Source organism: Manis pentadactyla, chromosome 1 (genome assembly GCF_030020395.1).
Source record: "Manis pentadactyla isolate mManPen7 chromosome 1, mManPen7.hap1, whole genome shotgun sequence".
Classification (NCBI taxonomy): domain Eukaryota; kingdom Metazoa; phylum Chordata; class Mammalia; order Pholidota; family Manidae; genus Manis; species Manis pentadactyla.
In genome coordinates this window covers 110,021,308-110,047,455 of record NC_080019.1, presented here as the reverse complement: position 1 = coordinate 110,047,455, position 26,148 = coordinate 110,021,308, and the positions used below count along the sequence as shown (strand labels likewise).

Below are 26,148 nucleotides of genomic sequence, written 5' to 3'. Positions count from 1 at the left end.
GCCATGCTCGCCCATTCATGTACCTATTGTCTATATGGCTGCTTTTACTTTAAAACTGCAGAACTGACTGGTTACAAAAGAGACGGTATGACTCACAAAGCCTAGGATATTTACCATCTCACCTTTATAGAAAATCTATCAACTCCTGGATGATACAGGAAAACAAAAATACCTCAATAAAGATCTCAAACTCTTGCTAAAAGAATTTCCAAGACATTATGATAATACAAACCATCCTTTAATCACATCTTCTTTGTGCCATGTCTAGTTCAATGTCCTGTATTTTTAAAAATCAATAATAATAAAGTCAATCCAGTTACCAAATAGTTACTTTAGCTACTGTACTAAAGCAACTGAGTTGGAAGAGACATGAATGGCAACACAATCCCATTAAACAGAAACAGTGCATAGGGCCTGAGATCAGACTCTTGAGTTCTTATCCTGTGTTGTATATGTGGGAAGCTGTCTAATTTTGTACATAATGCATTCCTGTCAAAGTGACAAAATTAGGCAATAGATTCAGATGAAGTATGAGCAGAATTTTGTTCCCAGCAAGATCAAATACATTTAAGAGTCCCCAATTTTTGTCATCTTGGACTTACTCTTTGATGTTTTATATCTTTTCTTTGACTGCCTCAAGCCCACTAAATGTTCAGTTGAGGCTTAACAATTCATTTGTCACATCAAGTGTACCAAGTTTGTAAGAAGTACCCTTTTCTTCAATAGTGTTGGCACTTTCATGTATTCATTTTCACCTCTGTAAGGTAATAAATGGAATAACATAGTGCTGTACACTATGACATACAGGGTAGTGCTTACCAACCTGACTTTTTGGCTGGCAGGTACTGGCATAAAAGAGTGATTTCAAGGTACCAATAAATGAATATATAAAAGACGAGTCATTGGTTGAGAAAGAGTCACCTGTTTTGGACTTCTTCAAAAAATGTTCCATGAAGAAATGGTTCTTCTACCACTTTAAAGATATTTCAGAGCCACTAAATATTTTAAAATCAGAACTCATAGACAAGAATACTGAGATCCAAGGAATGTAAATGGTATGTTCAAGGCTGAAGAATAGTTTCAAATACTCATTTAAAAACATGCAAGTGGGCATCAGTTAAACCCACAAGTTTGATTTTAACTGTGAAAGGTGTAACAATTTAAAACCTTAGTCTAAGGATTTCATACCGACATTAAAAAAACTAACATTTTAATTTCACAATAAAATGAATTCATACCTTTTCTCTGCTGCTGCCACGTTTACTGAATCCATTATGTTTTTCACAGTATCTAGTATCTGTTTAGCTCTGATAGTGTGCTGTTCAAACTTTGTTTTCACTGCTGACTGCGAGATACACTCCTGCGAGGGGCCCAAGCCATAACACATTACTGTAATTCCATCCCAACATTTTCAGGAATTTAAGCACAAAAACTTGCTGTAACTTTAACCAAAACAGAAATAAGGATAGAAAATAAATGCATGATGACAGAACTTAAAATTACAAAGGTCAAAAAAAATTACAATGATTCAAAAGTAAAAAGCAAGTTTTACTTTTACAGCAAGTTCAGATCTTTCTGTAATTTTACACAGTAATGTGTAATGGTGTTATGACTATTTTTAAAAGTAAATAAGCAGGGTACAAATTTCAATATTAAAAAAGTTGTCCCTATTAGTGTTACCAGTTTTACTTGGATTGCCTTTAATCTACTCTTAGTCCATCTGCCTTGATTTTTCTCATACTTGGAATAGTTCTTCATCAGAAGAACTAATGAAGTTCTTAACTGAGTTATCAATTAGAATTCTACCTTACTAGAAAAAATTAGTTGAATGATATGATTCACATAAAGCTATTAAAAAGGACTTCTACGGATGAAAATTTGAACAGTTTGAAAAATACTCTTTAACAACCTAAGTAATATTTGAATTGTTTACAGAAAAGTATCTACAGCTACTTAAAGATAATCCTATTGTCATTGGTCTATAATGTGTGCATACAGGGCCAAAGGATGGACTGTTTCATTCATTTTACCTTCAAGCTAATTGCAGCTCATAACACATTAATAGTGGTACAAATCAATTACTTTTCATGACCAGTGGTGTTCAAATAGCAGAGAATACATCAGAATGCATCACATATAGTGATGGATACCTTTATCTTGTGAAATTTTGTTTCAGTTTCAATATATATGCATACTAGTTGTTATTTGAAATATTTACTATGATTCCTCACTGAATGTTTGCAAAATTACCAAATTAAAACTGGCCTTCATTTTTACTTCACAGTAAGTAAAATTCTGTACTAACATAACATTTGAAAATGACTACAAGTATTTACAGAGAAATGCTATCTGGTCTTTGAACAATCAAGAAATGCTCATCTGGGTCATCAATAGTTACAATAGGTGCTCTATAGGAGGCCATGTTAATTTTCTATGATAAATTTTTAAAAATCAGGGATATGCCCCAACTTTCCAATAGTTCCATGATTTCATATTCTTGAATCTCTATATACATCAGGCATACAAACTGTGGTAATTACCTTCTTAAGTAATTACTATCCTTGGTCAAAATAAACAGCTTTCAAGCTTTAAAGGTATTCATATGATACTCTAGTATTTGTTATCTTGAAATTATTAGCGTATTACACATTCAATGTACTGCTTTAACCTATACTTAGCCTTCAAGTCTCTGAAATGATTATTTGTTGACGTCACTAAGAAAAGACTTTTAAAATCTCATTTGCCATTTTAGCTGCCCTCTTTTCAGTATTTTGAGGTATAGGAAACAAAAGATTCATTTCTTTAGCTATAATATACTCATTTAGTTAACAGTTTATAAAATCTTAACTCAGAGCCCATTGCTCTGTCATTGTATAGCTCATTTTCCTCTTGTTTAAGCTCATTTATACACTTAAATATCATCAATCCTGAAGAGATTAGTAGCAAAAAGTTACACTATTCCCATTTTGTACAAGCCTGAGCAAAACCACCAACAACTACACAATAGTAACTATAAACATTTAAACATTAAAACATTTAAAGTGTAAACTATTTTTTAACAACCAAAACAAAGCTTTGATTTTACTTTAAGTAACTGTATAAATTGCCAAATTAACCTCCACAAAAACAATAATAAAAGCAGAAAAAAAATTTTTAAAGAAAAAAATTTTAGAAGAAATTCTACATTCCTCGATGAAGTAGATCTAGATATCAGCAATGAAGACCCAAAATTTGTAGATAACAGCACAGTATTAGAGCTAGACTAGAAAGAAAAGATCTGCAAAAGTTATTAGGCAATATAAAAGTTACTCCTTGATTAAAAATACACAACGGTGAGTCAGAATAAATAAGAAAATAGGCAATTTTCTAATTAAAAGCAGCCCACACAGATGTTCCACTGATCAGAAAATACCAAGAATCAACCTGGAAAAGAAATGCCCTACTCTGAAATAATACAAGAAATGCTAACTTAAATAAAACTTCTTTAACAATTCTCAGAGTTTGAATTGTTTCTCAGAGCCCTTAATACACTAATATGCTTATAAATGTCCATGAGGAACATATACAGTTTGAAACATTCTCAGACTTATTTTGATCAGGAACTCTAATTTTTCAAGGAGAAGTCTAAATACTACACCAAACCAAATTAAGTACCATTTTGTCAGAGTATCCTTACAGGCTGTTTTAAAACTTATTAAGGACTTAGAACCAAAACAATAATCACATCTCAGTTAATATGTAAGTAAATCATGAAATAATCTTATCAAGTCCCCCTGACACCCAACCCCAAACACCCAGTAACAGACTACTCATCATTCCTAACTTATTTTGAAACTTTTCAAACTGACAGGGATGTGCAAGAAAGAACATCAAAGTACAATATACCTTTCAAATAAATATACCAAATATTAATAATCAGCCTCATTTGTTTACCTACTCTCCATACAGATATGGCTACATAGAGATATACACATATATACAAACAGTTGACTCTTGAACAACATGTGGCTGATCTGTGCGGGTCCACTTAAATGCAGACTTTTTTTTCAATAAATATAATGTGACATTTTTTGGAGATTTGTGACGATTTGAAGAGACATTTTATTTTCTCTGGCTTGCTTTATTCTAAAAATAGAGGAAATAATACATAAACATATAAAATATGTTAACTATTTATTGGTAAGTTCCAGTCAACCATAGGCCATTAATAGTTAAGTTCTTGGAAAGTCAGAAGTTATATGTGGACTTTTCAACTGTGCGCAGGTCAGCACCTAACCCCTGTGTTGCTCAGGGTTAACTCTATATTCAGAGTTCCCCCAGTGACTACAATATTCAGACAGACTTAGTAACTTATTCTTTTAAATGTTTTTAGGAAAAAACTGGCAGGTCAACTTTTTTATTGTTAAGAGTTCATTTGGAAATGTAAAAATTATATATGGAAAAAAACCTTTATGAGCAAGAAATTTTACAAATCACAGAAAATGTCAGGCTTTCAAGTTTGAATTTTTTATTTAATTAAAACAATGATACAACTAAAATGAGAATCAGCTAGAAATTATTTGAATTTACTTAAATAATCAGATGGGCAAAAAAATTCTGTCTGAATGGCAAAACTTTTGGTTATTACACAGACAACTCTTTCCAACTTTTTTCCAAAGCTGAAATTTGTTACTTAGGGTTAATTAAGCCTTACTGATAACATAAACTGTTAACACATATTTTGTATGTTTTATGTATTAGACACTATATACTTAAAATAGCTAGAGAAAAGAATGTTCTCTCAAATTATTGCAAATCAAAAAATTTTCTAGTAACTTGCTGAAAAAAGTCCACATATAAGTGGACCTGTGCAGTTCAAACTCATGTTGTTCAAGGTTCAAGTGTATAGATTCCTAGGCCCGTCCTAGCCCCACTGGAGCAATCTCTAAGATAGGTCAGGAGTCTGTAGTTCTCTAAAGCACCTCATGTGATTCGCATAATCAGCCAGGTTTGGGAACCAGTGCTCTCCAGCACAGCTTTTATTCTTCTCATTCCCACCTCTTCAAGGACATATTCCGGGAGAGCCAAACACTACCAGGCAAATATGAAAACGGCGTAAGTGAGTAACACAACAGTATATGATTTGGTACAAGAAATCAACGACAAACATCCACCCACACACAAAAAGAAAGAAAATGCCAATGAATAAGGAAAGACATGGGAAAATGGAGTTGATCTTCTCCCCAATATTTCCTCCACGAATGAAATAACTGCTAAGAGACAGAACACCGAAACTCTCGTGAAAGCAAAAAGGGAAAGAAAACAGACAACAATGGTCTTTGAGTAAATGGGACTTCCAGTATCCTATGACTTTAGAGGACGTGAGCTGATACCCTGGGAGCCTCTGAACAATTAGAAAGATCTTACCAAGATAGCTGATTAACACTTTGTTTTCATCTACCTAATGGCCTTTTTCTCCCTCTCACTGAATTAAAGATAGGGGATAGTGAGCAAATTTAACTTTAAAAAATTCTGCCAAGTACATTCAACACTCATGTCTTTATTACTAATAAAGCAGTTACTGCTTGAAGAGAAAAGATGGAAGTACTTTCAGTTCTGAAGTCTGTGTTCATTCATGGGTAAAAATGGGATATGCAATCTAAGCAGAGCTAGGCTCCTCTATAAGGATATGAAGTGCTGCCTAGGTTAAATAAGGATAAAAGTGTTTACAAAATAAACATCTAAAGAATTTTTCATTCAAATGTTGGATGTTTTAATGTCTCTGAGTGGAACACCTACTCTAAAACATAAGGAAATACCCTCCAATGCTGCAAACACATTACCTATTTCAGGTACTGTGGCAGTTCCTACCAGATTCCTAAAGCACAGGACCTGTACCTTAATTATTTTTGTATTCAACCATTTGTTCAGGACCTTGGGCATAAAATGTGGAGAATTAACAGGTGACAACACAACTTAGAAAAGTAATAAACTTCTGTCTATGTTGTATGTATCTCTATAAATAGCATGGTACAAAAAAAAAATGATGATCTTCACTTTGCTCTATTATTCATTCCAACAGCAATTACATTTATTTAATCTTTTCTCACTTTACTGAACATAGAGAATTTCACTCACTGCATACACAAGCAATATGAGAAAACAGCTTCTCATTTAAATGCATATACACAAGGACAAAAAATAAGGAAATTATAATCTTTAATTCTCAGTTCTTATGAGTCATCCATCTTGCACACTTCCTTTCTTCAAACTTCCCTTGTTTTACTTGCTGTGTCAGTAAGTATATTAAATAACAGCAAAGGTTACTGACAAAGATAAACAGTGAAAATAGAAGATTATGATCACTCTCCAACCAATGCTAGGGTCTTATATTAGCAAATACACTCACAAAATTCCTACCTCAAAGATTTGTTCAAAATTCTGAAACTCCTGTAATCTTGCCTGAAATCCTTCAGCAAGTGCCCCACCTGTAATATTTAGGTGAATATTTTAATACATAGTATATAGTAAAAAATAAAATTTCTAGCATGCTGTTTTTATAACCTATACTGTTTTTGAAAGGCAATCCTTAACAAATACATACCACCTTCTGGCATCCCCTGTGCTTTGTGCTTTCTAGCACTAAGAACCTCCTTTGCAGAAACAAAGAAAATACGATTCTGTGCTTCCAAAGGATCCACAACTTTAAGCTCCTCCACCAAGAAATGTAGGCATCTTTCCATGTGCTGTCTGCGTACCTAGAGAAAAAAAGTTACTTAAAAGATTCTAGTAATTAAAGAACATTATAACTGACAGCTACAAGCCTATACTAAACTCCAGTTATAGTGATATTTTACTAATAGTTCTCATATACTTAACAAATCCAAAAATTCCAATAAATGATATCTGATACTTGGCTGATAGGAAATCTCCTTCTCTTAAAATAATGATTCTTCCTTTGAACAATTTAAAATTCTGATGGGCCATCAAATACTGGCAACTGTTATAAAACATACTGTAGACAAACATTAGTACTTAATGGCATGGGAAAAGCTTCCTAATTCTATATTAAGGATGTATATGCTTATACTACAAAACAAAATGATGTGTGTATATATATTTGTGTAAATTAGTATGCAGCATGCAGACAACAACCACAAAAATGGGTGGCATTTTTATTTCTTCCTTATGCTGATTTTCCAAATTTTCTACAGTGAAGCTATTAATAACTTTGAAATAACAAATAAATGTTATAATAAATTTGCTACAATGAAGCTGTTTTTATTTTGAAATCAGAACATAGACAGTATATTCTTAAAAACACAGAATTAAAGTTGAGGAGCATGCATTAGCTAAGGATTACAGTTGCAATGTAGGGTTTAAGAATAGCACTTAGGTATTAAAACTAAGATTAAGGGGTAGTGTTAGGGTTTAGTCCTTTAGCATTATGACTATGATAAAAGATCTCTGTTAAGACTTAAATAGGAATGGGGAAGAATAAGCTGTGAGTGATATTTCATAATTCTTGATGATTAAATGAGATACCACTTTGAAAGTATGATTATAAAACAAGAGTTAATAATAGCAGGATATAAAGCTTCATATCAGGCAAAATTCCCATTTTGGAGGTAGTGGAAAGAAGGAAAGCAAATAGTCTAATGTGAACAGTGGTGGGATAGTGTGACTTTTAATTTTTTAATGTTTTCTCCATTTTTACAATAAGCACATACTATTAATAAAATCAGAAAAAGTAGTACCAAACAAATTAAATACTGTTTATAGACCAAATGCCAGATACTCTATTTTCTTCAAAAGGAGGTTTCTAAACCACCAAAATGACTAAAAATGAAAAGCAAAAGCAAAAAATACCAAGTGTTGGTGAGGATATAAATCACCTGGAACTCTCAATCTGTTGGTGGGAATATAAATTGGTACAAGCACTTTAGAAAATTCTTGGATTGTGTTTACTAAAACAGCATTTTCTTGACCTATAATCTAGCAATTCTACTCCTAGATGAATCTGAACTCTGCTTCTGAATTACTACTATTTTGAAACAGATAAATCTCTAGTTGGGGGAGCTGTTCTGTGTTACAGAATGTTTAACAGAATCCTTACCCTCTACCCACTAGATGCCTATAGCACCCTCCCTCAGTTATGATAACCAGAAATACCTTTAGACGTGGCCAAATATTCTCTGGGGATCAAAATAGCCCAACCCCTCACACCAAGAACCACTGGTACATACCCAACAGAAAAATATACCTATGTGCTCCAAGAAGACACATATAAGAATATTCACAGCAGCATTATTTGTAACAGCTAAATACAGGAAATTTACCCAAATACCGATCACAAGCAGGAATAACCAGCTGCAGTTATTCACAATATAGCAATGACAATACACTTTCTACACAAGACTCTGAATACATATGACAAATGTAATATTGAGCAAAAAAAGAAACCTGACATGAAAGTGGACACTACATATGACTCCATTTTATAAAGCTGAGTAACTGGAAAAAGTAATGTAAGGTGTTAGAAGTCATGGTAAGTGTTTATCCTTGGAGGGCTGGAAGTGGGGGATTCTGAGGTGCTGGGAGTGTTCGCTTCTTGATCTGGATCCTGACACAAGTGTGTTAAATTTGTAAAATTCACTGAGCTGAACATTTATGTTATACTTGTTTTGTTATATTATGCTTCAATAAAAATTTAAACAAAAGAAACAATAAAGAGGTTTCAAGATCTAAAATGATTAGATAGTACTTCTATAACACAATTTTCCCTTTAAAGTAGCTTAATACTCTGGTCTCTATCACATACCACTTCAGGTTTCTAAAATTGTATTCTTTTCTTGAGAGAATAGCTGCTTATGATGTTCTTTCTATTCTTTAATGTATATTGTTTTCTCAGATAACAATGTACATGACTGTTTTTCAAAACTCAAGAGGAAAAAATGACTTACATCATCCATGTATTCTGGCTCTGATGCAGAGGCATCCCAACGATTATTCAGAATGAAAATATTAGGCTTGGAAAGTCGCTCATTAACCTTGTGAAAAAAATGTTTTTCCTAAAAAACAAATACCCAACAGTATGTTCACTTTTAACAGCTATTTTACATTTATAATTGAAACTTTATTTTAATCCATACAACAGTGACTAACATCTATTGATAAAGGATCCCAAAGCACTCTGAGCATTAAACTTTTTAAAGAAGAGAAATTAAAACAGAAGAAGGCAAAATGGAGATTTTCCTGCTCCTGCCATGAGTCTTTTTTGGAATTCAATTTAACAAGTATTTATCTGTCTCTACTATATGCAGGACACAAAAGGTACTGCTGGATATGACAGTCCATATTTTCGAAAAGTTACCTCAAATCTTTAAGATCTAGACTAGGTAAATTAAGAACGTAAATCATTGCACAACACAGCTTAATAAGCAAGACAAAAAGGTATGTGCCATAAATGCTATAAATAAATGCTACGACTATTCAAAGGAAGGAGACAACTATGTCTAAATGGTATTAGGAAAAGCTCCACAAAAAAGGAAGTGGTGATAAAGATGGGCTTGAAAGTACTGATAACAGGGCTTTTGAAAGACAAAAAGCTGGGAGTGGGGAGGAATTGTGAGCAAAGGATAGCATAAATAAAAGGCACCAAGTCAGAATGAATATCAAAGTTTGTTTATCCAACACACAAATAATGGAGTTATTCCAACACAGATTTTAAACATTTAACTATTTTTATATCCCAGGTTATAAACAACTGTTGGTGTCACAGCAATAGCCTGGGCTATGTGATATAGCTTGGGCCATACAAACACTAGTAACAGAGTGACAAAGCAGGTCTTGCTGCTAAGATGTAGGTAATAATGGTGTTTGGCCATTTATCTGCTTTTGATGAATAACAATTCTAAAAAATCATGCTACAGTTTTGGATATTAGGTATCTAAACTCTTGGAAGTTTACTTGTAATAAGCCTGACTCTACACATTCTGGATAATCTTCTACGTTTGATAGTAGCTGAGTGTATATAGGAAAACTGGAACCTGAAGTATATACAGGTAAAGATGGAAAAGGCTGACAAAACTAAAAAATATTAAAAGCCCTGCCTGCCAGACAAGGGGGGTGAGGTGAGGGTGTTGTATTTTATTCAAGAGCGTTAAGTCAACATCCTAACAATTTTGGTGCCCATTCCATCTGAAACTGGCAAATTACTACACTGAGTGTCAACAACACACACACATCACACCTTGAACTTGAAGAGTCACTAGAAGCTGAGCCATCACACCCTAGATTGCTACTGAAACCCTGGGAATAATCAAGACTAAAATCAGCTCTTCTAGTCCCATGGAAACAAAAAACTGAATCCTTAGACTCTACCCACCAGATGCCAATAGCACACTCCCTCAGTTGTGATAACATGCAAACAAAAAACTCCTCGGACTTAGAGGTTCTTTCTAATCCAGGATTTGTACTTCCCTCACTCTTAAGAATTAAAATGGACAACATTTCACTTCCTTCCATTCAAGTGTAATGATTACATCCTACCGTGTTCATTAGTGTTGATTCTGAGTTTGCAACCAAAACGAAGACATCAGCATCTAAGCAAAACTTATCAATCCAGCTATCCAGCTCTGTAGTGACATCTGTACCTGGACTAATTGGAATAAAATAAAAATATTATTATATATCTTCTAAAAAGAAAACATTAATTAAAAAAGACAGTTTTAAAAACTTTTGTAAGTATTGACAGTCTAAAGGATAGGATCTCTACCAGTCATCAGTATGAAGCCTAAGAGATTTAAATTTCTCTCTCACCTCTAACAGAGCAAGGCAACAGTTTGTGTTTTATATACCTTCCTATACTTATCCTGGTGACAAGAATTTCCAGAGCCTATTGAATTGACAACTTAAATGCTAAAAAAAAAAAAAAAAAAAAAAAAAAGTTTATTTACTAAAGACAACCCTGTGATTTTTTGACAAAGCAGGTAACATGGTCAGTATTTTAATCTTTTAAATCTTTATGCTTCTGAAAGGATGAAAAAAAAAAAAAACCCAAGAAGGCTGACACATAATAAAAAATGAAGGTGTAAGCAGCTATGGCCAGTACTGCTCAGAGAAGACTTAAGTGCTTTTGAGCATAAATAAAAATAAAACACTCTCTGCTAAACATAAGTTTAATATACAATCTATAAAAACTAGAGTGCTACTATTAATGTATTGGTGTAATGCACACTGTGACAAAATGGCAAGATGACAGATTGGAGTGATGCATGCAGTCCGAACATGAAATAAAGCAAAACTAGCTACTACTATATTTAAACTAAGTGTTTTTATTTTACAAGCATCTTCTTCCTCATCTAAGCTATTTCTGTTGACTACTTGAAGCACTCTTCCAACTAAAGGAAAACCTATCATCAAAAACAAAATGGTTTTTAGAGAACCCTGAAATTAAGAAAACAAAACATCACCAAATTAAAAAAAATCATTTAGCTACCTTTATTAATGACATTGTTCAATAGATAAGCATAATTTTTTTTAAGCACCAGCATAGCAAGATGATTTTAAAAACACATTAATAAATGCAGATTAATCTGAAGAGTTGGATAAAATTCCAAGTGTATACAATTAATTCTTGAACAATGAAAAGCTTTATGAACTGTCCAGTAAAGTTATTTTGGGAAACTTGGTCTTAAGAATGAATTCATTACTGATTAAACAAAACAAAAACCCTATTTGAAGTTATCTACCCAGGCATCTAGAATTAGATGATCTCTAAAGCCTAGCCACTTATCCAAACTACATAGAGTCAGTCTAAAGGAAAAAAAAGTGATTCATTCTTGGAATATTCTGTAATAGAATTAGACTGATAAATTAGCACTACTATGGAACTATTTAAAAACAAAAACCAACACCTTATTTGTTCCTTAACAACCTACCAAAGGAGAACAAAGCAGCAACTGAACATATAAAATATTTATATACTACATTCTAAAGCATGCAGCATTATTCTATTAAATAAACTTTTATAAGAAGAAAAACATAATTCACATGTAATTTTACCTGTCTACTAAAACCAGGTCATCTCTCAAGAGGGCACATTTTGCCTTTGGCCAAAACACATGTACAAGGCAGCCAGCTTTCAAGTCTTTGTTCATATGAAGGGCATGGGCCAGCTGATTAACTGTCTAAAGTGGGAGGGAAATAAACAACAGAAATCTATTTAAAATAAAATTAATAAAAGTTAAAGGTACTATGATTTGGTACATTTATTTTTGCAAATAACATACAAAAACAGAACTTAAAGTAATTTGAAATCATCTGAGCAATCTGAGAAATATTGAGAAACCTGAATTTTAAAACTGACAAGTTAAAAGAAAATAGGTACCCTTACAAAAGTTTATTCATATCTTTCTGCACACCAAATGATGGGGAAATTGCCAGAACTCCCTCTAGGACTGGAGATGCTGGTGAGAGCCATTATTTATATTCCCTCTGTGAGAGCAGGGTCAGGGCACACACATCAGCTCCAGAAGTAATGAAGGTAGTCTCCCAGCCCAACAAAAAATGCCTATCAGAGATCCAGCAGTTCCACCAAGGCAGAACTACTGAGGCACTCACATGGATTCACCCGATCCATACCCTTTCCATTCCCACCCGCCATTTGCATGGTCCCATCTGGTGCTCACCCGGGAGACCCCTGGATCATGCCTTGGGAACCCCAACACCAAGATACCTTGGCCCATGCCATAATAACCTCCAGCTAGCCAGCAAAAACTGCCAAACACATGCAGTCTACCAAGGGATGTTTGTACACAAGGCCATACCTTCAAGATGGGAGAGGCAGCCCTTTCGCCTAATCCACAGAAACTAACACAGAAAGTCAAACAAAATGAGGAGACAGAGAAATATGCCTGAAACCAAAGAACAAGACAAAACTTCAGAAAAAGAACTAAATGAATCAGATTATCAGGTAGTTAAGCAATCTATCTGATAAAGAATTCAAAGTAAGGGTTATAAAGATGCTCATTGGATTGAGAGAAGAATGGATTAGCTCAGGGAGGACTTCAACAACAACAAAAAATATTAAGAAGAACTAATCAGAGATGAAGAAAACAGCAAGTGAAATAAAAAAATACACTAGAAGGAATCAACAGCAGATTAGAGGATTAAAAAAAAGGGATCAGCAATTTAGAAAACAGTAAAGCACCCAAGTTGAACAACAGAAAGACAAAAGAGTAAAAAGAAAAGAGGCTAGATTAAGGAACCTCTGAACAACATCAAATGTCCTAATATTTCCATTATAGGAGTCCCAGAAGGAGGAGAGAGATATATAAAGGAATGGAAAACTTATTTGAACAAACTATAGCTAAATACTTCCCTAACCTAGGGAAGGAAACAGACATCTAGGTCCAGGAAGCAAAGAGAGTCCCAAACAAGATGAACCCAAGGTGGTGCACACCAAAACACATAATTAAAATGTCAAAGAGCAAAGACAAAAAGTGGCAAAAGAAAAACAAACAAAGGAAATCCCAAAAAGCTATCAGCTGATTTTTCAGCAGAAACCCTACAGGCCAGAAGGGAGTGGCATACCTTCAAAGTTGCTAAAAGGAAAAGACTTACAATCAAGAATACTCTACTTGGCAATGCTCTCATTCAGAATTGAAAGAGATAAAGAGCTTCTCAGACAAACACAGGTTAAAGGAGTTCACTACCACTGACTCAGCTTTATAAGAAATGTTAAATGGACTTCTTCAAGAGGAAAAAAAGGCCATAACTAGAAGAAAATTATGAAAAGAAAAAATTTCACTGGTAAAAGCAAACATATACAAAGGTAGTAGGTTGATCACTTAAAAACTAGCATGAAGGTTAAAAGACAAAAGTAGTAAGATCAATTACTTCAAGAAGTTAAGGGACTCACTAAATTAAAAGCTATAAAAATGGACATCATATGCATAAAACATGGAGGAGGGGGAGTAAAAAATACAGTGCTGTTAGGCTGCAGAATGTAAGTGACCATTAACTTAACACAGACTGCTATAAATTTAAGACACTGTATATAAACCATATGGTAACCACAAAACAGAAACCTATAATACAGAAAAAATAAAGAGAAAGGAATCCAACCATAACACTAAGGAAAGTAATCATGCAAAAGAGAGGAAAACACAAAAAGGTTCAGAGAGGAATGACAAAAATAACCAGAAAACATTTAACAAAATGGCAATAAATACATACCAATCAATTATTACTTTAAAAGTAAATGGACTAAATGTTCCAATCAAAATACACAGTTTGACTGGATGAAAAAACAAGACCTGTTTATTTGCTGCCTAAAAGAGACTCACTTTAGACATAAAGACACATACAGACCAAAGCTGAAGGCATGGAAAAAGATATTTAATGCAAATAGAAATGAAAAAAAAAAGCTATAACAGTATTTTTACGAGACAATACAGACTTTAAAATAAAGATTGCAAAAAGAGACAAAAAAGGACAATATAATGATTAAGGGCTCAATCCAGCAAGAAGATACAATATATGTATCTGTGGAACCAACAAAAGAGCACCTAAATAAAGCAAGTATTAACAGACATGAAAGGAGGAATTCATAGTAATACAATAGTAATAAGGGTCTTTTAACATCAATGGATAGATCATCCAGACAGAAAATCAAAAAGTAAACAGGTTTGAACTACACTTTAGACCAAAGGACTTGATATATATAGAAAATTACAAGGCTCGGGGTATCAAGTTCCCTGGTTTCAAACTATACCACAGAGCTACAGTAATTAAAACAGTATGGTACTGGCATAAAAAGAGATACAAAGATCAATAGAGCAGAACAGAGAGCCCAGAAATACTCATGTTTATATGGTCAACTAATGTATGACAAAGGGGGTAAGAATACACAATGTGGAAAAGACAGTCTCTTCAAAAATGGTATTGGGAAAACTGGACAGGTACATGCAAAAGAAGGAAATGGATTGATGTCTAATACCAGGCACAAAAAAAATTCCAAATGGATTAAAGATCTAATATAAGACATGAAACTATAAAACTCCTAGAGTAAAACACAGGCAATAAACTCTTGCACATCTGCATCAGTAACCTTCTTCTGTCTCCCCAGAGAAGAGAAATAAAAGCAAAAATAAACAAGTGGGACTACATCAAACAAAAAAGCTTCTGCACAGCAAGGAAAACATCAACAATACAAAAAGCCAACCACCTGAATTGGGGACTATATTTGCAAATGATATATGCAATATATCCAACAGGGGTTAATATCTAAAATATATAAAGAACTCATATAACTCAACACCAAAAAAAACCCAAGTAATCTGATTAAGAAATGGGCAGAGGACCTGAACAGACATTTTTCCAAAGACACACAGATGGCCAACAGACACACAAAAGATGCTCAATTATCACTAGCCATCAGGGAAATGCAGAGCAAAACCACAATGAGATGTCACCTCACAATAGTCAGAATGGCTAATATCAACAAGACAAGAAACAACAAATGTTAGGGAGGATGTGGAGAAAAGGGAACCCTCACACAAACACTATTAGTGGCAATGTAAACTGGTGCAGGCAGTATGGAATTTCCTAAAAAAAATAAAAAATTCAAATACTGTATGATCCAGTATGACCTAGGAATTTACCTGAAGAAAGCAAAATTACTAATTTGAAGACACATATACACTCTTATTTTATCACAGCATTATTTGTATAGCCGAAATATGGAAGCAACCTAAGTGTCCACAGACAAAGAATGGATAAAGAAGATTCGGTACACATATATAATGGAATATTATTCAACCTTAAAGAAGGAAATTCTGTCATTTGCGATGGAAAACATGGAAGGACCTAGAGGGTATTATGCTAACTGAAATGAGCCAAACAGAGAAAGACAAATACCACATGATTACACTTATATGTGGAATCTAAAAAACAAAACAAATAGAATAGACTCATAAAGATGAACAGATTAATTGCTGCCATAGGGGAAGAGGTATGGAGATGGAAATAGGTGAAGGGGAGAATGTCTGTTTTATTGCATAAACCTCAATTTTAAAAAAAAAGAAAAAAGTTTAGAGAAAAAAATAAAAATTAAATAACACTGGAGGGAGCCAAGATGGCGGCGTGAGTAGAGCAGCGGAAATCTCCTCCCAAAACCACATATATCTATGAAAATATAACAAAGACAACTCTTCCTAGAATAAAGACCAGAGGACACAGGACAACATCCAGACCACATCCACACCTGCGAGAACCCAGTGCCTCGTAAAGGGGGTAAGATACAAGCCCTGGCCCCGCGGGACCCGAGCGCCCCTCCCCCCAGCTCCCGGCAGGAGGAGAGGAGTCGGAGCGGGGAGGGAGACGGAGCCCAGGGCTGCTGGAACACCCAGCCCCAGCCATCCGGACCAGAGCGCACACACAGTGCATGCGTGGGATCCTGGATACTAGGGAAACAGGGCAGCAAGAACGGTGAACAGGTACTAGAGGCCGGCGCCAGAGGACAAAAGAAAAGCGAGTGGCCATTTTTTTTTTTTTTGGTTGTTGTTGTTTTGTTTTGGCAAGTGCTTTTTGGAAGTCTTAAAGGGACAGGGACCCCAATACTAGGGAAACAGGGCAGCAAGACCAGTGAGCGGGTGCCTGAGGATGGCGCCGGAGAATAAAGAAAAAAGAGCAGCCATTTTTTTGTTGTTGTTGTTTTGATTTGGCGGGTGCTTTTTGGAAGTCTTAAAGGGACAGGGAACCCAGCACTAGGGAACAGGGCAGCAAGACTGGTGAGCGGGTACCAGAGGCCGGCGCCGGAGAACAAAAGAAAAGCGAGCGGCTTTTTTTTTTGGTTTTTGTTTTTGTTTCTGTTTTTGTTGTTGTTTTGTTTTGGCAAGTGCTTTTTGGAAGTCTTAAAGGGGCAGGGCGGGACACTTAGTCGAGAGTAGGGAATCCGGGGATCTCTGGGCACTCTAAACCCCTGGGCAGCAGGGAGCACGGAGGCCCCTCACGGAGATAAATAGCCTCCCAGCAGCTCCCCCTCCAACACAACTCCACCATTTTGGAGCAGCAGCCCGAGCCAGGCCACGCCCACAGCAACAGCGGAGATAAACTCCATAGCAGCCGGGCAGGAAGCAGAAGCCCTGTCTGCGCGCAGCTACCCAGCAAAAGCCACTAGAGGTCGCTGTTCTCCCAGGAGGGAAGGCCACAAACCAACAAGAACTGAAGTTCTTCCAGCCGTCACTCGTCCCAGCTCTGCAGACTATTCCTATCACCATGAAAAGGCAACGCTACAGGCAAACCAAGATCACAGAGGCAACACCAGAGAAGGAGACAGACCTAACCAGTCTTCCTGAAAAAGAATTCAAAATAAAAATCATAAACATGCTGACAGAGATGCAGAGAAATATGCAAGAGAAATGGGATGAAGTCCGGAGGGAGATCACAGATGCCAGAAAGGAGATTACAGAAATGAAACAAACTCTGGAAGGATTTATAAGCAGAATGGATAAGATGCAAGAGGCCATTGATGGAATAGAAACCAGAGAACAGGAAAGCATAGAAGCTGACATAGAGAGAGATAAAAGGATCTCCAGGAATGAAACAATAATAAGAGAACTGTGTGACCAATCCAAAAGGAACAATATCTGTATCATAGGGGTACCAGAAGAAGAAGAGAGAGGAAAAAGAATGGAAAGTATCTTGGAAGAAATAACTACTGAAAACTTCCCCAAACTGGGGGAGAAAATAATCGAACAGACCACGGAAATACACAGAACCCCCAACAGAAAGGATCCAAGGAGGACATCACCAAGACACATAATAATTAAAATGGCAAAGATCAAGGACAAGGAAAGAGTTTTAAAGGCAGCTAGAGAGAAAAAGGTCACCTATAAAGGAAAACCCATCAGGCTAACATCAGACTTCTCGACAGAAACCCTACAGGCCAGAAGAGAATGGCATGATATATTTAATACAATGAAACAGAAGGGCCTTGAACCAAGGATACTGTATCCAGCACGACTATCATTTAAATATGATGGCGGGATTAAACAATTCCCAGACAAACAAAAGCTGAGGGATTTGCTTCCCACAAACCACCTCTACAGAACATCTTACAGGGACTGCTCTGGATGGGAGCACTCCTAGAAAGAGCACAGAACAAAACAACAAACATATGAAGAATGGAGGAGGAGGAATAAGAAGGGAGAGAAGAAAAGAATCTCCAGACAGTGTATATAACAGCTCAATAAGCAAGCTAAGTTAGGCAGTAAGATACTAAAGAGGCTAACCTTGAACCTTTGGTGACCACGAATTTAAAGCCTGCAATGGCAATAAGTACATATCTCTCAATAGTCACCCTAAATGTAAATGGACTTAATGCACCGATCAAAAGACACAGAGTAACAGAATGGATAAAAAAGCAAGACCCATCTATATGCTGCTTACAAGAAACTCACCTCAAACCCAAAGACATGTACAGACTAAAAGTCAAGGGATGGAAAAACATATTTCAGGCAAACAACAGCGAGAAGAAAGCAGGGGTTGCAGTACTAATATCAGACAAAATAGACTTCAAAACAAAGAAAGTAACAAGAGATAATGAAGGACACTACATAATGATAAAGGGCTCAGTCCAACAAGAGGATATAACCATTCTAAATATATATGCACCCAACACAGGAGCACCAGCATATGTGAAACAAATACTAACAGAACCAAAGGGGGAAATAGACTGCAATGCATTCATTTTAGGAGACTTCAACACACCACTCACCCCAAAGGATAGATCCACCAGGCAGAAAGTAAGTAAGGACATAGAAGCACTGAACAATAGAGTAGAACAGATGGACAGACCTAATAGACATCTATAGAACTCTACATCCAAAAGCAACAGGATATACATTCTTCTCAAGTGCAGCACATGGAACATTCTCCAGAATAGACCACATACTAGCCCACAAAAAGAGCCTCAGTAAAATCCAAAATACTGAAATTCTACCAACCAATTTTTCAGACCAAAAAGGTATAAAACTAGAAATAAATTCTACAAAGAAAACAAAAAGGCTCGCAAACACATGGAGGCTTAACAACATGCTTCTAAATAATCAATGGATCAATGAACAAATTAAAATAGAGATCAAGGAATATATAGAAACAAATGACAACAACAATACAAAGCCCCAACTTCTGTGGGACGCAGTGAAAGCAGTTTTAAGAGGAAAGTATATAGCAATCCAGGCACACTTGAAGAAGGAAGAACAATCCCAAATGAATAGTCTAACATCACAATTATCGAAACTGGAAAAAGAAGAACAAATGAGGCCTAAAGTCAGCAGAAGGAGGGACATAATAAAGATCCGAGAAGAAATAAACAAAATTGAGAAGAATAAAACAATAGCAAAAATCAACGAAACCAAGAGCTGGTTCTTTGAGAAAATAAACAAAATAGATAAGCCTCTAGCTGAACTTATTAAGAGAAAAAAGAGAATCAACACGAATCAACAGAATCAGAAATGAGAACGGAAAAATCACGACAGACTCCACAGAAATACGAAGAATTATTAAAGACTACTATGAAAACCTATATGCCAACAAGCTGGAAAACCTAGAAGAAATGGACAACTTCCTAGAAAAATACAACCTTCCAAGACTGACCAACGAAGAAACACAAAAGTTAAACTAACCAATTACGAGCAAAGAAATTGAAACAGTAATCAAAAAACTACCCAAGAACAAAACACCCTGGCCGGACGGATTTACCTCGGAATTTTATCAGACACACAGAGAAGAGATAATACCCATTCTCCTTAAACTTTTCCAAAAAATAGAAGAGGAGGGAATACTCCCAAACTCATTCTATGAAGCCAACATCACCCTAATACCAAAATCAGGCAAAGACCCCACCAAAAAAGAAAATTACAGATCAATATTCCTGATGAATGTAGATGCAAAAATACTCAACAAAATATTAGCAAACCGAATTCAAAAATACATCAAAAGGATCATACACCGTGACCAAGTGGAATTCATCCCAGGGATGCAAGGATGGTACAACATTAGAAAATCCATCAACATCATCCACCACATCAACAAAAAGAAAGACAAAAACCACATGATCATCTCCATAGATGATGAAAAAGCATTCGACTAAATTCAACAGCCATTCATGATAAGAACTCTCAGCAAAATGGGAATAGAGTGCAAGTACCTCAACATAATAAAGGCCATATATCATAAACCCACAGCCAACAATATACTGAACAGCGAGAAGCTGAAAGCTTTTCCTCTGAGATCAGGAAATAGACAGGGATGCCCACTCTCCCCACTGCTATTTAACATAGTACTGGAGGTCCTAGCCACGGCAATCAGACAAAACAAAGAAATACAAGGAATCCAGATTGGTAAAGAAGAAGTTAAACTGTCACTATTTGCAGATGACATGATATTGTACATAAAAAACCCTAAAGACTCCACCCCAAAACTACAAGAACTGATATCGGAATACAGCAAAGTTGCAGGATACAAATCAACACGCAGAAATCTGTGGCTTTCCTATACACTAACAATGAACCAATAGAAAGAGAAATCAGGAAAACAACTCCATTCACAACTGCATCAAAAAAAATAAAATACCTAGGAATAAACCTAACCAAAGAAGTGAAAGACCTATACTCTGAAAACTACAAGTCACTCTTAAGAGAAATTAAAGGGGACACTAACAAATGGAAACTCATCCCATGCTCATGGCTAGGAAGAATTAATATCGTCAAAATGGCCATCCTGCCCAAAGCAATATACAGATTTGATGCAATCCCTATCAAATTTCCAGCAACATTCTTCAATGAACTAGAACAAATTATTTAAAAATTCATATGGAAACACCAAAGACCCCGAATAGCCAAAGCAATCCTGAGAAAGAAGAATAAAGTAGGGGGGATCTCACTCCCCAACTTCAAGCTCTACTATAAAGCCATAGTAATCAAGACAATTTGGTACTGGCACAAGAACAGAGCCACAGACCAATGGAACAGACTAGAGAATCCAGACATTAACCCAGACATATATGGTCAATTAATATTTGATAAAGGAGCCATGGACATACAATGGGGAAATGACAGTCTCTTCCACAGATGGTGCTGGCAAAACTGGACAGCTACATGTAGGAGAATGAAACTGGACCATTGTGTAACCCCATATACAAAAGTAAACTCAAAATGGATCAAAGACCTGAATGTAAGTCATGAAACCATTAAACTCTTGGAAAAAAACATAGGCAAAAACCTCTTAGACATAAAAATGAGTGACCTGTTCTTGAACATATCTCCCTGGGCAAGGAAAACAACAGCAAAAATGAAAAAGTGGGACTATATTAACCTGAAAAGCTTCTGTACAGCAAAAGACACCATCAATAGAACAAAAAGGAACCCTACAGTATGGGAGAATATATTTGTAAATGACACATCCGATAAAGGCTTGACGTCCAGAATATATAAAGAGCTCACACGCCTCAACAAACAAAAAACAAATAATCCAATTAAAAAATGAGCAGAGAAACTGAACAGACAGTTCTCCAAAAAAGAAATACAGATGGCCAACAAAAAAGAAATACATGAAAAGATGCTCCACATTGCTAATTATCAGAGAAATGCAAGTTAAAACTACAATGAGGTATCACCTCACACCAGTAAGGATGGCTGCCATCCAAAAGACAAACAACAACAAATGTTGGCGAGGCTGTGGAGAAAGGGGAACCCTCCTACACTGCTGGTGGGAATGTAAATTAGTTCAACCATTGTGGAAAGCAGTATGGAGGTTCATCAAAATGCTCAAAACAGACTTACCATTTGACCCAGGAATTGCACTCCTAGGAATTTACCCTAAGAACGCAGCAATCAAGTTTGAGAAAGACAGATGCACCCCTATGTTTATCGCAGCACTATTTACAATAGCCAATAATTGGAAGCAACCTAAATGCCCATCAGTAGATGAATGGATAAAGAAGATGTGGTACATATACACAATGAAATACTACTCAGCCATAAGAAGAGGGCAAATCCTACCATTTGCAGCAACATGGATGGAGCTGGAGGGTATTATGCTCAGTGAAATAAGCCAAGCGGAGAAAGAGAAATACCAAATGATTTCACTCATCTGTGGAATATAAGAACAAAGGAAAAACTGAAGGAACAAAACAGCAGCGGAATCACAGAACCCAAGAATGGACTAACAGGTACCAAAGGGAAAGGGACTGGGGAGGATGGGTGGGTAGGGAGGGATAAGTGGGGGGAAGAAAAAGCGGAATATTAAGATTAGCGTGCATGGGGGTGGGTGGGAGAAAGGGGAGGGCTGTACAACACAGAGAAGACAAGTAGTGATTCTACAACATTTTGCTATGCTGATGGACAGTGACTGTAAAGTGGTTTATAGGGGGGACCTGGTATAGGGGAGAGCCTAGTAAACATAATATTGTTCATGTAAGTGTAGATGAATGATAACAAAAAAAAAGAAAAAAAAGATAAAGAAAGAAAGAAAAGGGGGATTACTCCCTCATAGGATAAAACTAACTGTAAATCAACGATTAATGCATGCTTTAAATATCCTTAATTTTGATCACTTAAATGGTGTCAGATGATTGGCTATGGAGGTACATTTTTCTGATAATATTCCTCACTCTTAAAAAAAAAAAAAGCAGTTTCTGTGTGGTGACCTCCAATGAGTTCTACACAATGGTATAAAGGGCATATCAAAGGGTGGGCAAAGGGTCTGTTTGTGTTTATACAGAGGATCAAAGCCTAATTTGGCTACCCAGAAAATGAACGAAGATATGATATGAAGAAGAACTTCCAACATCAGCACTCTCTGGAAAAGTCATACCAGAAGATGATCATCAAAAAACCTCAACAAAGATCCAGGCGATGCTGCAGTTGTAGCTGCATTCATCCCACCGGTTCCTGGACTTGCCATTGGAATGAAGAAGGAGATATCTAAGCTGGCCTGTGCATACAGTAAAACAACAAATTTGACTGGATCTATACTGTTGGAACTCAACCAAGAATTAGGAGAATTGCAAGTTGTAGCGCTCCAAAATCTTACGACTACAGACTATCTACTGTTAAAAGAACATATGGGATGTGAACAGTCCCCAGGAATGGGTTGTTTTAATTTGTCTGATTTCTCTCAGACTGTTCAAGTTCAGTTGGACAATATCCACCATATCAGAGATAAGTTTTCACAAATGCCTAGGGTGCCTAACTGGTTTTCTTGGTTTCACTGGAGATGGCTGGTAATTATGTAGGTCTGCTTTGGTTATGTAACTGTATTCCTATTATGTTAATGTGTGTACGCAATTTAATTAGTAGTTTAAAACCTATACTTGCTTAAGTTACTCTACAAGAAGATATGTCAAAGAAATAATCAATCTTCCCATGTTTTCTTCCGTCTGCTACCCCTATAGCTTTTCTTCTTCCTTTCTAATTACAACCCTTAAATAGAATTCGTGCCTCATATCGAATTTACCGAGTATCATAATTCTTCCAAGTGGTAAAGATACCTCAAGACAAATACTGGGCATAGAAGCCACAGGGCATAAATATGCAAAGAAGTAAAAAGCTAACCTTTTCAAACAATATTGCCTCTCCCTCACTTACCAACTTTACATTTCCCTGTATGGCCCCGGAAGATGACTGGTTAGCCAGAGACGGGTAAGATTCCTCAAGGGAGGAACAACCTAAGACAGGCACAGTCGCAGGCGGGCGATCAGGTGAGAAATTGGGGATCAACAGAGGTGAGGCTTAGAACCTCACCCCCCCTGTTTTGAGAGAAATCTTCTGCACCTGTGGATGTTTTATTGCCCTTGTCTAGCTTGGATTAACACATAGTCTACAGGCACATGATCATCTACATTTGCTCTCTTACAGCACTAAACTATGCTTTCTACCTTCATCCTGCATCTACCTACCACTTCAGCATTTTATTTAAAAAAATAATAATAATAAGGGAGAAATGTGGGATTCACATATAAATCAAGTATAAAAATCGAACGAATATTCATATTTGACCTGATTGTTTATAGCTCATAATGCATGATCAAAACCGAAAGTTTCTGTGATGACTGCCCTTGTACTGTTCACCATGTAAGAACTTATTCACTATATAAGAACTTGTTCACCATGTAAGAACTTGTTCGTTATGCTTCAGAAGATTGGAGACTGACAAGAATTAGGCTTCGGGTGGATTAATGATTGTGCATTGAGCATTGAGTCCCCTATACAGAATTTTATTGTTGTTAACAACCATTTGATCAATAAATATGAGAGATGCCCTCTCAAAAAAAAAAAGTGATGACTAGTAACAAGATGGCATAAGGAAAAAAAAAAGAAATTAAGTAACACTGAGTTTACATTCTTTAAAAAGAAAAATAGGAAAGGACATCAGGACATATACCTATATGGCTTGTATCAAATTTATAGGGAAACATCTATTTTCAATGCACAGCCTTGCAGTGAATCTCCAGAATAACAATGTAAGGTAGGTTTTCTGCTTGCTTTCATAAACTTTTTGAAAGAAGTATAAAGTACTAAAATCTTAATGCCTTGCCTATAAAATTAAGACAATAAAAGCATCTATCTGACAGAGTTATGGTGAGGTTTTATTCTAAGTATTTAGAATAGTGCCTGGTACATAACAAGTGCGTAATAAAGTATTAGCTATTACTATTGCATTTCTTTTACTAAGTATTATGACACAAAACTCAAAGTCTATTTATACCTTAAAGCAGACCACTACTTGAGGTAATCAAATTTTAATTCTGGAATAGGGAAGAGGAATAAAAGAACATGCTGTAAGAGGACTGGAAGTAGAGAGCACAGATCAGGGAACAGATAAGATGAATACCTTAAAATATCACAGCACACTTGACTTTGAGCATCTAAAGTCACAGGCAGTTTGAATTCTGATTTCGTAAAAATTCTGATTACAAAGTAAGTGATTCCTTTGTGTAACTTAAAAATTTGAAAAGTATTTTCATAAACATCACTTCACTTATTTCTCACAACTAATTTGAAGGGAATTACTCAGATTGAGTTACCTGATGGGATCAAACAGCAAACTCACAAAACAAGAACTATACCAATGAATTCAGTTTTGCAAAAACTAAAACAGCATGGATCTTTAAACACTTTGCATTTGTGGGACAGATCTTATGACTTAAAAGAGAAATTAAGTGGCCATCGTGAGAAACAGTGCCTTTACCAATTGCTTTCATTCCACAGTCAACATCTTGCATCCTAATTTCTTTTTGGCTGAAAGAATCTAGTCATATTGAATTTATTAAGAAAGTTATAAAAGGTAGGGAATTACTATTGGCCCTAATCTGATAAAGCTGTAACATTTATTCATTATATGCCTATTAAATTCTCTTGAGAGTAAAATAGTTTCTAGGCACAAATGTGTCAAAAACAGATTCCAGGGCTTCAAATTTTAAACAAAGTTTTCTTCTTAAAAGACAAGATTTGAGATTAAATAGTAACAGCACACTTCAGTAACATTCTTTTCATTGGGAACAAAGTGATGGCTTTAAAAACTATGAACAGAAATCTTACTGGTACTTCCATCTCCAGCACAGACATCTTACAAAAAATTCTTAAAAAGAACAAGGACATTATTTCATGTACATTATGTTACTAAAGGTCAAATATTGTACCTTCACACTTCTTTTTTCATCTGATCCTTCTGTCATAAGATAGGCTTTATCCCCATCAGTTCCTTCAACACTCAGGAAGCAATTGGTTGTATGACCAATCCCACTAGGGAGGACTTTATCCCACAACATTGCATTGATAACAGAGCTCTTTCCACTGCTTGTCCTGAAGAATGAGCATACAAAATCATGAAAAATAAACACAATAAAATCTTTCTTCTTCCCTGGGTCTAAAATCAACTTCTTAAAGCATTCAAATTTTGTTAAGATTTCATAAAATTGCGTTTGTTTCAGAAAAGCTGACAACTTGATTTACACAAGTATTACCAATGTACATTTCAGAAAAGTAGAGGAAAACAAACCTACTTTTCCCATAAAGCTATCCTTGCATTGTCTATCTTTCTTGCTTCTTGTGGCATTTTGAAAATACAGCCCCAAATTCTGTGACACTCTTCCCATCA

General features: G+C 35.7%; 1 protein-coding gene across 1 annotated transcript in view; it reads right to left on the bottom strand.

The window, feature by feature from the left end:
- Positions 1–26,148, bottom strand: part of MFN1 (mitofusin 1) — a 47,905-nt gene that overhangs the window by 17,338 nt on the left and 4,419 nt on the right. The window contains exons 4-10 of the mRNA XM_057500169.1: positions 25,691–25,853; positions 12,046–12,170; positions 10,531–10,639; positions 8,943–9,050; positions 6,584–6,737; positions 6,400–6,467; positions 1,239–1,360 (exon numbers count right to left, since the gene is read on the bottom strand). Coding sequence (XP_057356152.1) covers positions 1,239–1,360; positions 6,400–6,467; positions 6,584–6,737; positions 8,943–9,050; positions 10,531–10,639; positions 12,046–12,170; positions 25,691–25,853 — 849 coding nt within the window. The remainder of the gene's footprint in view (positions 1–1,238; positions 1,361–6,399; positions 6,468–6,583; positions 6,738–8,942; positions 9,051–10,530; positions 10,640–12,045; positions 12,171–25,690; positions 25,854–26,148) is intronic.